This window comes from Pinus tabuliformis, chromosome 2_1, assembly GCF_031772625.1.
Source record: "Pinus tabuliformis cultivar Carrire ecotype Pingquan chromosome 2_1, CPIR1, whole genome shotgun sequence".
In the NCBI taxonomy this organism is placed as follows: domain Eukaryota; kingdom Viridiplantae; phylum Streptophyta; class Pinopsida; order Pinales; family Pinaceae; genus Pinus; species Pinus tabuliformis.
In genome coordinates, this window is record NC_142299.1 from 545,715,523 (window position 1) to 545,732,267 (window position 16,745).

At 33.6% G+C, this 16,745-nt stretch overlaps 1 protein-coding gene across 1 annotated transcript; it reads right to left on the reverse strand.

Annotated features, from left to right (window-relative positions):
- Positions 1-14,951: 14,951 nt before the first annotated feature.
- LOC149201475 (uncharacterized) lies at positions 14,952-15,606 on the reverse strand. The gene is made up of 2 exons (XM_089399742.1): positions 15,304-15,606; positions 14,952-15,186 (listed from the first exon to the last, which is right to left on the reverse strand). Exons 1-2 carry the CDS (start codon positions 15,460-15,462, stop codon positions 15,025-15,027), a joined length of 321 nt encoding a protein of 106 aa, XP_089255868.1. The 5' UTR covers positions 15,463-15,606; the 3' UTR covers positions 14,952-15,024.
- Between the last annotated feature and the right edge of the window lie 1,139 nt (positions 15,607-16,745).

Sequence of the window (16,745 nt, forward strand, 5' to 3'; positions counted from 1 at the left end):
CCTCATTCTGGAGCGGGTGTCCCTGGGCTGGCGAAGCACGACCATTGAAGACCTCCACCTCCATATTTGAATTGGGTGGTTGCAGGACCTCGTGAACAGAGGCGGCGTGAACGGTAATGCCCTGTCTCGGAGCACAGGAGCTGTAAACATTCTTCTCCACATTGGAAATGGGCAGCGGCTGGACCTCTTGCCCAGAGGCTTCATGGCCCGAAGTTTCCTGAATTGGTTGCTGGGCAGCGTAACGACGAGTGCGATACACCAGACCTTCCATATCGGCCAGGAAGATGTCGCTGTCTTGGACAATTTCCACTGTAGGGGAGCTGGAAGAAGTCCGGCCAGGCTCCTCTTCTGAGATGAAGACTGTGAAGGTGACCACCACTTCAGGGTGAACAAGGCGGCTGGGAAAACGAAATCTGAATGTCTGGTAAGTGCCCTGAGGGAGGAGACACTCCTGCTCCGAGCTAGAGGACGAAGGTGGCTCTACAGCAATTGGCGCAATTGGGTGTATATCGTCTATAATCACCCGGGTGCCACACCTTCCCCCACGCCTAGGAATCCCTCTACTGCGTTGCATGGCTTGAAGGAGAAGCACTACCAAACCCTCAGCAATCCCTTGAGAAGTTGCAGACAGGATGCCTTCCCTCAGAGCTCTTAAAATAACAATAGGATGGTTCTGTGTCGTGTTTGGCATTTCCAGAGCCATATAATACTCAACCTGCAGATTCAACACGGGGGAAAGGCTTTGGGCCTTTCTCCCCTTTCGCATCAGAGCTTGAATCGCCATGCTTGGCGTTAATGCTTCGTCCTCCCTTTTTTGCCGCAGACCAAGAACCATAAACCACTGCATTAACTCCCTGAGCCTTGTACAGGCTGCCTTGTACAGGCGCTGGCGTTCACTTCTGCCTACAGGTGTCACGGCGCATGCCATGGTGAGGGGCTATTAAAGACACCCGCATGCGGGTTTAATTTAACAAATTTTAATTTTATTTAATTTTATTTGATTAATTAATTAATTAATATAATTCTTACTTATTGTTTTTATTTTCATTTAATTAATTAATTTGAATTTAATTGATTAATTAATTTAATTTATTGTTATTTACCATTCTAATTAATTAGTTAATTAATTACTTTAATTTAATTAGATTAATTTATAATCTTAATTATTTATTAATCCAATGTTAATCCTTGGTTATTATTAATTCTTTTAATTAATTAGCTAATTTTATTTAATTCTTATTTTAATTAGAATAGAATAACTAAATTAATTAATTTTGATTTAATTGATCTATTTAGATTAATTAAATAATTGATTTATAATTCTTCCTATTATTTTTATTCGATTAGTTAATTAAATTAAATTTATTGATTAATTAATTTTTATTTAGTTAATTAATTAAATTAAATTTATTGATTAATTAATCTTATTGATTAATTAATTTTATTTTTATTTAATTAATTAATTAAATTAAATTTATTGATTAATTAATTTTATTGATTAATTAACTTTATTTAATTTAATTATAACCATAATTATTTTTAATTAATTTTTGATATTTACCATTTTAACCTATTAAGCCTTCATTGCCTAATTAATTAATTAATTAATCAATTAAATGATTAATTAATTAATTAATTGATTAATTAAGTGATCGATTAATTAATTAATTAATTTATTTTATTTTATTTTATTTTTCTTTTATATTTGAGAAATTTTATTTAATTCTTATTTAGAATTAATTACAATTTTTATTAAATTAATATAATTAATTAAATAATAAAATTTTAATTTAATTAATTAATTTTGATTTAATTAATCTAATTAAATTCTAATTAAATTTATCTAATTAAATTTTATTTTTATTAAGAGACCCTGATACTATGCTTCCAAAGCCCTGGAGGGGTTTATTTGTTTGATCAGGGGAAGCCAGTTTCCACTAATTTCACTCCCATTGTCCCTGTTGAGGTTTTGAGGAAATTTCATAATTTCGATGGCCTCTCTGATTTTTCTTTTCTGATAATTATTCTCTCTTGCAATCACTTTAGCGTCCTCCACACACACATGATGTTTGGTTTTGGACGAGTGTTCCACAAGCGCCGATGTACGGGATATCTCATTCTTTATATCAGCCACGTGCTCCTTTAGTCTTATTTTCAGAGATCGACCTGTTTCCCCAATATAACTCTTACCACAAGAGCAGTCAATCTTATACACACCCTTGAGTTGTTGAGGATCGATGTTATCCTTTACTGACCTCATCATCTGCCTTATAGTTCCACATGTTGTAAATTGAGTGTTTATGTTCTTCTTCCTTAAAATTTTTGCAATCTTATCTGTAATCCCCTGGATGAATGGAAGGTAGACCTTCCCAGAATCTTCTTTCTTGTCTTCAGGAGGATGCTTGGAGAGGGCCTTATCCTGAGCTCTTCTTATAGCCTTCTTGATACTCCATTCTTTGTATCCAAGGTTTTTGAAGACAAAGGTTAAGTGCTCAATCTCTTCTTTTAGGTGATCCGGGTCAGAAATACTGAAAGCCCTAACAACTAGAGTGTTTAAGACGCCAGATTTTTGGGAAGGATGATGGTAAGAGTCAGCGTGAAGATAGCTATCAGTATGAGTTTTCTTTCTGTAGACCTGGTGTCCCAAAGTACCATCCTCTTTTCTACTAATCTGTAATCCCCTGGTTTCCACTTTGTTGCAATGTGGGAAATGTCACATCTCCAATTTTTCCAAGTATACTTACCCTTTTTTGAAAACCATTGAGAAGCTCCAACTCACTGATTATATCTTCCATTCTTTCACAGTGAGGATCCCTTACAATGCTTCCACCATGTTTTTCTAAGAAAGATACAAGAGAGGCTAAATCAAAGCAAACTATCAAACTTGGAAACCAACCTCAGATCACAAAATTTCTTTGGAACATGAGCAACAAAGAAAATGCAAGATGTAACACTGGAGGAGGTAAGTATGCTCTCTCAATGTCTAAATGAAAATTACATCGTTGAATATTAGGGGACTTGGAGACCTCATCAAACCAAAGGTAGTAAAAGAAGTAAAATAATTAGTGGATTTGAGGAAACCGCATGTCTTATTTCTCCAAGAAATAAAACTAGTTGAAGTAGAGACCATGGCCTTGTCACAAGCTATGACTCAGAGTGCAAGTTGTCTACAGTTAGCCGAGCTATTTTCAAAAGTAGTTGATTTTCTGAAAAATGGTATTCCAGCGCGGGTTCCTGCCAATTTACACCAAAAAGAATTTCTTGATTTCATGGAGAAAGAGGATAAATGAACATATGAATCAAAAAATGTACAAGCATTATAGACTATTTGTATAAGCTCATTCACAGAGGAAGTTGTTCGGAAGGAATATGACAATAATTTGGAGGTGAAGGGATTTGAAATCTACCTCAGTGAAGCTCTAGTGCACAAAAAATTGTATGGATGTAAGTTGGCAGCATTGATGGATTATTATGGGTTGCGGAGATTATCAATGGAAACATCATAACTTTGTCAATATTCCATGGTAATAGGAAGCATAGAGATCTAAAGGAAACAATCATGTATGCAGTAAGGTCTCTCAGAACACTGCAGGGGGTGGTTTGAAAATGGCTATCATGATTACGAGAACACTGCAACTAGCTTTGCTGACAAGCAAAGTGCCAAGGCATCAACTGGGTATCATGTAACATGTCACCCAGATTATTGGGGCCGTAAAAATTTGAAAGGATCTGGTACTACCGATCCCCATTTTATAAGTTTTCCATGGGTGATATATGACAAACTACTTAGCATCAAACGCAAGAGGATTACTCTTGTTATTAACATGGAATAAGAGGTTACAGTTAATAAATTGTCATTTAATCATGTGGGCAAGTTGATTATATTGTTTCAAGAAACCTCAAAGGGATGGAGCCCTTGGAAGTCATCTCTCTTCAGCTCGAGAATCATAAAACCGTGCCTGTAAAATGCATTGTTTCACCGTCAGATGTGAAGTGGGTGGTCTCCAGGACAACTAATACAGTTACTTGTGTTTATGTTTCAGGGTTTAAATTATGTTTCACTATATTACTGACGGAGATGGTGAATTATTTTTATTTTTCTAGGTGACGAGCAAACTATAGATGGTTGGTTACATTGGCAAAAGGGGCCATGCTCTGCCATGATTCCTCTACCTAGAGTATAAATTTAATTAATCTTTGAATATAATCAACAGTGATTTGTATATTTCCAAGCAGAGTTTGATAGGATATGAGTGTAAATGGTAAATCCATTTTTGTCAAATAGCTTAAGGTGAAAAGAGGCATATTTGCAAACGTGTAAGGTGAAAAGAGGACAATGACCATTCAATTGGATGCTTATATCCGAGTGCAATGATACAAAATCCAAATATATTCTCCAACTGTATGCCTCTTAATTAGGGTTAATGCTCAAGGCAGTATGGCCTAGAAAACCGAGAGTGATTTTGATGCTTTGAATATCATACCCAAGGCTAGTATAGGGTATTCTCAAACCTACTAAACACCTCCACTATTCAAAACAATTCGGCTTACATAACTTACTGCAACACTATAGTTATTCATGCATTCATGTTGAATTGAAGCTGAATTGGTCCTTCTATTCCTGACTTAGCAGTACACTACTTGGACCGTTCAAAAGTGATTTTTTGAAGTATGACTATTAGAAGTTTAACCATATTACTGAACTTACACAAAGAAACCTTACTGCTTAGCCTTAATATTTTCCAACTGCATAAAAAATAAAATCCTAAATTTCCATACTTTGATAATAATAATTTACATATCTTTGTCAAACTGTATGTAGCTTTTACACTAATGATCAAAAGACCTTTTGTTCCAACCCACACACTGGGTAGTGATAGCTGGGGATGAAATATGATCCCAGTGGGAGCCTAAGAGAGCCTGTAAAGAGCAAGGAAAATCATAAATTTGTGTTCCTAGAATACCTTACTTGATATAATATCGAAACATGATTGCAGGATTTCTGCATAGTGAGAATTATCAGCATGCTACACTGTCTTTTGGTACAAATTTGGTAAAATTTCATCAAGTATATGTAAGCATGATGTCATTAGGAATATTACAAACTGCAATTTCGGTATTGATGCATGATCTGTAGAGGTAAGACTACTCTAAAACTGAAAACCCACTTCCCTGACCAAGAAGTAGCTCAACCGAGACACAACCCATGGACCAGATATCAATAGCAAAAGTATGCTCAGTGGCTCCAAATATAAGATCAGGAGCTCTATAATAACTGAAGAAAATGTATGATATATTTGGTTCACCTTTTACCTTATAAGAAGAGCATCAGCATATACATATATACATACATACAGAGAAATGAAGTTCTACATTAAATAGACTCATGAATCAAACCTTAAATCCCAAGTCCATTGAACAAAATCTAGTATTCTAAACATTACACATTTCATAAAACATTAAATGCTGCCATCAAATCATTTAAACCAATTCAGGAATCTACTAGTTACACTTCACCAACAACTCACCAGAGCATTTGGCACTTCCAAAATCACATAACTTTGGTTGATGATTGTGAGGATTGACCTGTTCAAAATATCATTTCAGAAATATTTGACAAGCTCATTGGGGTACAAAAACCATGCTACTCATGAACAATAGAGTACGTTAATTGTATAGCAAACAGACCCTCTTTCCAACCACAAATTTGACAAGAATCCAGCAAGAATTTCACGCACAGTGAAGATTCTCTGTGTTGGAATGATTCCATTGGTTTTTTTTGCCCAATTTTAAATTAAACCAGATCATCCAAAACAGTCAGAGTTCCAGATCAATCAACACTCTGACTGAATTTTACATAAGACTTCGGCAAGGGAGGGAAGTTTGCTACACGTTTAGGCAGCTCCTATAAACAACCATTTATCACTAAAGTCTAATTAACCCAAACCAGCTTTAAATGAATCACCAGCTCTAGGTTGATCCAACCCTTCCATACCCCTTTGATATCCCATTTTTATATGTCCTTTAATTTGAGAAAAACCATTTTTTTCATCCACTGAGCAAGGATTTTGAATTCTTCACTTCCACTCAATAGGATATTTGGAAATATTTGTTATCTCAAAATATATAAGCAAGACCTATTTCCCCGTTTCCAACTAAGGTGATCAATAATAAGAGGGGTTGCTTCCTTTCACAGATTTCAAATAGTAAAACCTGGACCTGCCCAATAAGTTGATTCTACCCTGATGAGAGAATTCTTATTGAATATTCCGGCAGAAAGCCAAATTTCCACCACACACTGAAATCTGAAATAAGTATCCAAATGATTGTAGCTCTAGGAGCAATATTCATAAATATAGGGTCTTAGACTGCCAACACCCCATTAACCGTTGGGAGACAAATTACATTCCAGTTTACTAAATGGAATTTTCTTTCACTATTCCTCCCTCCATGCCATAGAAACTTGTGAATTAACAAGCTCAACTGATTGAGCACAACTTTTGGGTCAAGAAGGTCAGATTATAGGTAGATAGGAAGTGACGATAGAACATATTTAACTATCACAACACATTCTAATGAAGAGAACCATTGAGCACCCCAGGCTTGAAATTTCTTCGAAAATTTATTTAAGCTATCGATTCAACTCTCCATATTAGAGGCACCGATCAAAAGGGGAATTCCTAAATATCTAAATAATTTCCATTCCATTCTAAAGGGAATCCAAGAACCATCAAAATTTCATTAATATTTTGAAGTGGACAGTTCCATCCTATCATTAGGCTCTTTGTTTTATCCATGAAGCCCCCCAATAGGTCTAGATATTGATCCAACACTGGTTTGAATCGCTGAGCAATAATTTTTGGAGGCTACCCCTAACAACAATGTATCGTCAGCAAACTGGGAATGATACACATATTTATTGCTATTTTCTATACTTAGTCCTCATATTCTCCCTTCCCTTCCCTTCTTCCCATCTCTGGGTTCCTTATTAAGTTTTCTGCCACTAATATATTAAGGTTTCTAAAGGAGCTATCCACGGGCTTCCAATACAATCTCTAGTCCAATTTATGAACTCATTACAGAAACCCAACTTTTCCATCACCGAGGAGTGATGGGTTCTATTGAAGGTGTTTTCCATGTCAAGTTTGATAATCATACCCAGCTAACCCCGTTTCTTTCTTGAATGAATTACCTCCTGAACAAGAATGATGCTGTCTATGATTTATCAATGCTTCATGAAACCAACTTGGGTTTTTGATATGATTGTATGGAAAATCTTTTTGAGCATAATAGCTAATTTTTTTGTTAGAAACTTCTAGGCCAAATTACACATTGAGATTGTCCAGAATCGAGAGAATGAGGACAACTATGTCTCCTTCAGAATTAGAGCTAAAAAGGATGAGTTGGTATTGCCCCCAAACCTTCATTTAAATATGGAGGAGTTAAGAATTCACATTAAAAATTATAAAGAAGTCATCCAGTCGCAGATCTTTAACCATGTTTAGGGACTATATGGTTTCAATTGCGTCATCTTCCTTAATTGGCTTAACAAGATGAGAATTTTCCTGATACAAAACAATGGAGGTGAGACATGAGATGAAGTATTTCTACATTTCCGAGCCATTTACTTTGTCCCTAGAATGTGGATTATTGAAGAAGAAAAAGTCCTCTCTTAATTTCCTAGAAAAAACATATTTTAAGGTGACCTCGAGAAGAAATTTTCTTTACTCGATTCCTAGTTTCTCTTTATTTAGTATGCTTGTGAAAAAAGGATGTATTTATATCACATGAGGCTTCGAGACATGAGATGCCAGTATTCTTCCTCCTTTCCTGTTGATTTTAAATATTTGGTTACTAGGTTTTTTTCTTCTTCTAACTTCTTGTGAGTGATGGTCTGGACTCCATCAAGCCTTGATGATCTTCAATCTTTTGAATTAGTTCTTTTATCTCTTGCTGCAGGGGCATATAATTTATTTTGTCCCAGGTTCTAAGAGCATAATTCACCTCCTTCATATTTTATTCCCAAAGATAGCTAAGAGACCTGCGAACTGGCATAGCCCAAGCATGAGTTATCAGGCCAGCCTCTCTTTCCTTTTGGAGCCCCCCTGGATTAAACCAGAAAGGAATCAGATCTAAATCTTATGGAGAGTCTAAATCCAACCTGATGGGTTTGTGATCAGAATCCCCTTGAGCCAGAATACTAGAAATACATTATATGCCATTTACCAACCAATTACTACGGATGAGAAAGCGGTCTAACTTTTTTGCAATTTGGGAAATGTCACATCTCCAATTTTTCCAAGTATACTTACCCTTTTTTGAAAAGCATTGAGAAGCTCAAAATCACTGATGATATCTTCCATTCTTTCACAGTGAGGATCCCTTACAATGCTTCCACCATTTTTTTCTAAGAAAGATACAAGAGAGGCTAAATCAAAGCAAACTATCAAACTTGGAAACCAACCTCAGATCACAAAATTTCTTCGAAACGTGAGCAACAAAGAAAATGCGAGATGTAAGGCTGGAGGAGGTAAGTATGCTCTCTGAAAGTCTAAATGAAAATTACATCGTTGAATATTAGGAGACTTGGAGACCTCATCAAACCAAAGGTAGTAAAGGAAGTAAAATAACTAGTGAATTTGAGGAAACTGCAGGTCTTATTTCTCCAAGAAATAAAACTAACTGAAGAAGAGACCATGGCCTTGTCACAAACAATTCGGAAAAATTGTTTGGGACCTTGGGTGTAGCGCAAAGATCTCAGCGAGATTTTGGTGACATTTGCAGCCTTTGGTAAAAATACCGATTAATGCTAATATATAATGTCAAATTATGTTTCTGGGTGGCTTTCAAAGTAGAATATAAGTAGTCAAAAGAATCATTGTCCCTTATAAATGTCTCTATGTTCCAGTATTGTAGAGTGAAAAATAAGATTTTTGGTACTCTTTAACACTTATAAAGGAGGGTCACTAGCACATAGATAATGTGATAGGAAATGATTTTAACACAATGATTTTCAATTTTGAAAAACATGGTGGAAGCATTGTAAGGGATCTTCACTGTGAAAGAATGGAAGATGTCATCAGTGATTGGGAGATTCTTAATGGTTTTCAAAAAATGGTAAGTATACTTGGAAAAATTGGAGAAGTGACATTTCCCACATTGCAGAAAAGTTAGACCGCTTTCTCATCCATAGTAATTGGTTGGTAAAGCAGTAGATTAGTATGTTAGACATATTTTCATTTAGTATCATTATGATTATGTTTCATGATGACTCAAGATGGAAAATTAGTTTTGTTTCTATGAATTATCGTGTTCCATTATCTAATAGATACAGAGCATTGCAGTGTGCATTTAATATTACGATCCTAGTGAATCATGTCACCAATTTGTAGTGTGCGTTTAATATTTTGGATGTTATTCCAAAAAAGAAATGAACAATGCCTAGTTGTTTAAATGACTAATCACAATTCTTCAATTCCATTTTTTTACTAGTTTTTATCTTCAATGATTGTTTATATATCATGATGCTTCTCGAATTTATGCCTTACGACATTTCCTTTGCAACATTTGGTGCAATTTCTAGTAATAATTCTAATGTTACTCTTAACATTAATAAAACTTTATTATAATAAAACCAACGTAGATCCATCTTAAGTAGGGATCTGACAAGAGCTTCGAGGGATCAAATTTGTTCAGGTGCAAACTCAGTTTAGAGTGCAAAAAATAATGTGTAATTTTTCAATGTTTAAATTTTATTTTTGAATGCTATAGAGATTACACCACTTAAACTTGTGATTCCAAAAAATCTTTGTTAGATTTTGACAAACAAACATATACCCAAAAAAGTGTTAAACTTTAAACGCATAGACAAATTCAAATGTTTTAACCAAAAAAAACTTATCTTTTTCAATAAGTTTATGTGATATTGATTATTTTTTAAAACAATATATAAAATATTTTAAACATAAAATGTGAATTGAGTGATTTTATTAGGGCACATTAAAATGCTTTTTTTGGTTATTAATATATTTTTAATTCATATTAAAATGTTTTATTCGTAAAGCACATTGGATATTTTGTTATATACAACATTCAAATAATTTCTTTTAACACTTTTCTCTATATATAGAGATATATAAAATTGATGTCAATAAAATATAGTTAATGTAGATCTTCAAATAGTTTTTTTTAAATCACATGTTAAAATATTTTAAAAAGTGTAAGGTTTAAGCATCTTACTCACACATTTTTTTTAATTCTAATTAGTTCACATGAAATTATATTAGTTGATATGGACAACTAATTAAACAAGCATAACATATAATTTTTTCCCTTTTATTATAGCTAACATCAATTTTCTATTTAGAGAATATTTTATTTTCATTTTAAAAGGAACACACGTCGGCATAGTTAAACATCGCCTTCACACTCGTTGTAGAATGAGCCTCTCGGCTCAACAAGTGAGTTATTAAGTTTACTAATATTTGTATATAATATTATTAATGTTGTTAATATTGTTAAATTTTTTATTAATATATTTGATTTATTAATGTAACATGATAAATTTATTAATATTATTAATGGTATTATTAAAAGTGTTTTTATTAATATTATATTTTTAACAATACTGTTATTTTTTTTCTAGGCAAATAAAAAACATTATATTACCAAAAATATTTTACATAGAGTACATTGTGAGAAGAACTATAAAGGTATAGTTGAGATGAGGAGAAGTATGCAAAGTGCTAATTCTGGATTGAAAAGAGATAGGGATGGATCATCTCCTGTGAGAGGGAAACCAGTTGGTCCTTTAGTATGAGCAAATATATGATTGGAAATCATGGACCATACAAAAATGTAGATAGGAGATATAAAACTGAACGAAGACCCTGCAAAAAGGATACCTACTAGTGTGACCATGGAAACTTAAATGACATAATAATCTAAAGAAATACTTTGTCGAATAAAGAATATTGGGAAACCCCATCAATGTGTTTTCTTCACTTTGGAACTATTTGGTGCTTTTGTGCTTTGTTGTGGTCTTCTCCACCTACTCCAACATTTCTAGGTGTACCCATTTATCCATTTTCTTCGATGATAAAGCGGCAATAGGAAATCGTTTCTTCCTCAAAGGGTTTTGCTTTAATGGTGTAGTTTACACTTGTGGAAGGCTTCAGTTAATTATCTGCCATTTATTGAGGTTTTTCGCTGTGAAATGATCCTTGGACAATAATGCCTTTTCCTTTCACTTTTGCCACTAGAGGAGAAGGGAGAGGAGGGGAACCAAGTTGGTGTGAGGAATTAAATCAACAGAGCTTTCGATGGAGTTAGTGGTTGTCAAAGTTAGAGGAACATGAGGTAAATCAATGCCTATAGCCCTGGGTAGATTGCATAGCACCAGATGGGTATTGTTGAATTGAATACCCACCTATGCCATCATTCATTCTACTTTTCCCTCACGCCCTCCAAGGTCCAAAGATGGTGCACTACAATTTTTTGAACTTACCAATGGCCATCACCTAAACACCTACACTTTGCCTCCATGGAAGCCACCATGATGCATATGTAGGCTAGTATATCAGGGTCAAACAATTCTACATTTTCATCGTGCTAGGCAGAGTGGGGTGAATTCCCTCATCCTCGGCCTTCTTGTGTCTCTCTACACCCTTCTCTAACCATATTTCATATATGAGAGTCATTGAACCAAGAGCACTGGCTTCTGATATTTTTGGAAGAGAAAATAATGTTTTTGCTGCTTTTGTCAACACCTACCTCCTGGAAGATGGAATGGGGGAGGAAATTAAGGGACTGAGGTATACATATTAACCGGAACATGAGATCCAACTTAAGACCTATCACAAGGAATCAAGATGATTTCGAGGGGAATGTTTCACAAAACCTAAATTAAACGAGGCATATCTCACTTAAAGGAATTGTGCGGTGCATGACTGCAACCTTGACACTTTATTGATTACAGGCGCGATTGTTGTCCGGCAAGACCTAACAAAAATCATAAATCAAAATAGAATCCCAATCAAGGAATTACAAATATTATTATTAATGATATTATTGACATTTCTTTTTGTAAGCTTAGCAGGACTACATCTTCATCATGTCCAATATATCATCCTAATCGAGACAGGGAATTAAACTATTAACTTCACATCAAAGAATACGTTAACATAGCACCCAATCACACTCATGAACAATAATAATATTAATATTAATATCAAAAACATTATTAATATTATTAATAATATAACTAAATATTAAAAATAATTTTATAATATTAAAGTAAAAATTAATAATACAAAAATAATATAATATCAAATTTATTTTAATATTAACAATTATTTAAAACAAATAAATAATACGTCAAATAAAATCTTAATATTTCACCATTTAACAGTTAAAACCTAAACCTTGATGCAAGAAAACCCTCTTGGTTATTTCCACTTCTTCAACAACAAACCACATAAAGAAGCCACCAAATAACCGCATTTAACCACTTAAAACCTTAATGCAAGGAAAACCCTAATGGTAGCTTTTCTCCGCATTTCTTCAACAACGAAACCTCATAAGGCGGCCAACAAATAACCACATTTAATCACAATCACATTTAATTATTTTTATTGCGTTTATCCATGCCCATGCCTAACCACTAACCCTAGTAGAGGAAGATGCGAATCGAATACGTTTGATAAGGAAAGGTTGGAGTAAAAAAGGTTGAATACAACTACGGAAAAATGAGTCAAAGAGACAAAAGAAAGGAAGCAAATTGATGAAATAAAGTAAAAATAAAGCTTAGAACGTTCGAGTTACTCAAGTACTTTTATTTCGCAAGCATGGTAGCATAAACAACTGCTTATAATGTAATTAGATATAAAAAATTAACACTTATATATAATTCAAAGGAAATGTTATGAGAATTTTAATATTAATATTAAAAAATATCTCATTTAATTTTTTATAACATATTTAAATTATATATATTATTTAAAATATAATTAATTTACAAATTTCTTAACATGAAAATTTATATATATATTTAATATTTTAAATTATAATTATAATTATTTATTTTTTCCAATATAAATTTATCAAACATACTAAAAATTATATGTTTATAAATTGTATTTGTATTGAAATCTAAATCTCTATGAATTGTGTTTCTTTAATAAGTTTTTTTCTGCGAGATTTACGTGTGTATTGATTTTGAAAAGACAAAATGAAGAAATTAAATTTCACAAAAAAGAAGTTGCAATAGTGAAATTCAACTGCCCTTGTTAAATCTAGAAGTAAGCTTCAACATTAATTATTACATATCAAGAATATTGTCAATCAATTCAACAACCCATGTTAAATCCATAAGCAAGCTTCAACATTAGTTATTTCTTATCAAGAGTATAGTCAATCCAGTAACCACATACGATTATCAAATAAGTTATTAGTTATGGAATATGATTACAAAGGCACTGGCTCCAATTCTTCATTTATTTCTAGCTACATTGTAAGCATCTAGATATTTGTAGTCTTGAGCTCTAGTGATGGCAAAAAGCAAGCTTCTTGGATGAGTGGTCAAGGTTTATTTTTTTGATTAAGTGATAAGTGGTTAGTGAGTTTATTGGAGTATTAATTATACTTATTGTCTTATCCAAATAAGTTGATGTAATTCCTTGCTTCTCGTCATGATGTAATTCCCTATTTCCTATTGTGGGTGATTTGCAAGCCAATTATATTTCACAACCTATTTTATGTGCAACATCAAAAATCAAATTATTCTACAAGCTGAGGCTCTTAGGCTAACACATTATTTAAAATGAAACAAATACATGTGATGGATTAGAATGGAGAGACAATTTCTAAAAAAACATCACTTCCTAAGTTAAAGAAAATTGGCACAATTATTAAAAAAAAATTAAGAATGACACAAAACCTTACCAGGAATAGTATAATTGTTAAAAAAAATAAATGAAGAATGACACAAAACCTTACCAATAGCAAAATCTGAAATCATTCCATTGTTGTTACAAAATCCAAAAATTTACGAGAATCATTTCATTGTTGTCAACATAATCATTCCATTGGTACCACTGGATCTTACTGAAAGTTCCACCACTTAGCAGAAGTTCCACCACTCTCAGTCCCAAGCAAAAGCTCTTCTCAAACCCTCGCCATAAATGCTAAAGTTACCTAGGCTAAAAAACCTAATATTCTCTACCCAAATCCCAAATCTAACTCCAAGAAGCTAAACATCTAAAGGGAGAATTGAAGTTGAAATACAATAGTGAATTAAGGGCTTTGATGATGGGCCATAAATGGGGTATCATATTTTTTGGATTTTTTTATTCCAAGAGTGGAGGAGAACGAGAATGAGAGGGCATTTTAGTAGTCCACATTCCTAAGGGCTAAGCCACTTGTCATGGGAAAGTGGGGAATGTGAATGAACATCTAGACATTTGATAAATAACCAAACATTTTATAACGGCATTTGCAAAATAAAGTTTGGAAGATATATACTTTTTATAAAATATTTTTTTGAATGTAATGGAATGTAATTTCATCAATATACATGTATAGTCAATTATAAAAGACACAATCCATTTTTAATTATAAATGCATTTAGATAAAACAAAAACCATTTTTCCCAACTCGAAAGATATTAAGAAGTATCTTTCATTCCCAATGGTATAATTAGGTTGACTAATATGTTAAATCAGTCTTTTAAGGTATGACAATTTGTCTTTTAAGGTATGACAATTTTGGAGGTATGGAATTGATTGATTTAGGAATTTTGGAGGTATGGAATTGGAATAGAGGTGTTGGTGGACTGAGAATCACCATACAAATATTAATAACAATAACAGCATCACAATACTATTAAGTATTTACGTTAAAATGCTTATTAGGATCATAAAGAGATACAATGAACGAATGAAGCTGAAGCCAGTGTCAACATGACGGATGACTTTTTCAGCGAAAGAATGAAAACTGTTTTAAAGCATAGGTACGGGGCGCAGGTGGCTAGAAATGATGATCTTTCACTTCCTTTTTGGCTGCCTTCTTTTTGTGACGCTCGTGGAAGGCATAGCCCCCAGCTCCCACTGCAGCTGTTGCTGCAATCTCCTCCTCAATCTTGTGGCTGTGCGCGTTCTCTGGATCCTTCTTTGCTTTATGTTTCTCGTACTGCATACCCAATGAGAGAATTAGTAATCCTATAATTGTATAGGTAAACTCTATAAACCTGATTTAGTTTATCAACTTACTAAAAATTACAGAATAAGAGAGATATATATATAGTACCAGTGCAAACGTTCCAGCAGCGACTGCTCCCAGTTCACCTAAATGCTCCATTCGCTTATGGTGCTTCTCCTCCTTCATCGCTTTCTCGTACGGCGTCGCCTCCGAGTTGGCGTTCTGGTTCTTGTGATGGTGGAAGTGATGGTGTTTATTCTCAGACATGCTTTCCGAAATTGATTTCAATTACAACGGTTTGAAAGGAAATTCGAAAACCACTTATATACCCTTACAATAATCAAATCTGTAGATCCCAATGCAATGTAAGGAAATGCAGACAATGACTTTTACCCGCTGACAATACTCAAATTCCTGAGCAGATTAGATTACATGAATGAATGGTAGGGAATTAGTCCGGTATATATATAGCCAGAGTTGAATATTAAACACGCTATACCGTGTGGAAACAGCGTTCACGCGTGCGCGGTTTCCAAACGGCCGGTGTGCCTGCATGGTCTCTCCTTATCCAATAGAGAAGACTGACGAGGAAGGTGTGTTTGATCGGAGGTGGGTTAATTTGACATCGTTAACCGAATGGACAACGCGTTCGTGCAGCTTCCAGAGTGGCTGCGGCGACCACATAGCCTGTGCTTGTCGGAAAGTGAATGATGATGACGAGGAAGGTACGTTTAATTAGATGGAGTAATGTGACATTGTGAAGAAACGAATATTAATAATTAATAAACTTAAATCACGCTTATAACAGGTCTACGCGGTTATTAACGTCATGCATAACCGCGAGTTAACTGAATCAGAATCAGACTAATGGTCCATGGTACACAGAGTAAAGCTTTTTAGGTCAACATGGTTTAAGATAGATCGATAAAGTGCAACATAGTGATTAAACCCATGGGAAAGTAAACACATGTTATTTAGCAGCGTAATCATGCTTTAGAAATGCGCATGGACAAATAAAGTATGCACATTCAATATACAAGTAGTTTATTACCTCCTTGAAAAGGTGTTTAGGAAATTTATGTTACACGTTTTAATTAAAAAAATTTGTTTATTTAGATTTTAAGTTTATGTGGTAGTTTTTTGCAGTGGTATGATCCGGATTATCCACAGTTTCATGTTCATTCCGTCGACGTTTCAAACCCCAAAGGGGTCCATCATCAGGACTAAATCAGAAAGAATATGAATGAAAACTTATTGAGAGAAGAGCTATAATGACCTAGGTATAAATAAACCTACAACCCTAATTTTTAAAAAGCATAATTTTTTTCTCATTTATTTTTATTTATTTATATTATTATTATTTCCAAATTAATTATTCCTCTTAATTTACCTAGAACCTAAATTATTTTAATTGATATATCTCATTCATGAATAAGTTTAATTTTCATTTCCTTCCAACTGTTTTTATTAATTTAACAAATTTTAATTTTATTTAATTTAATTTGATTAATTAATTAATTAATATAATTCTTACTTATTGTTTTTATTTT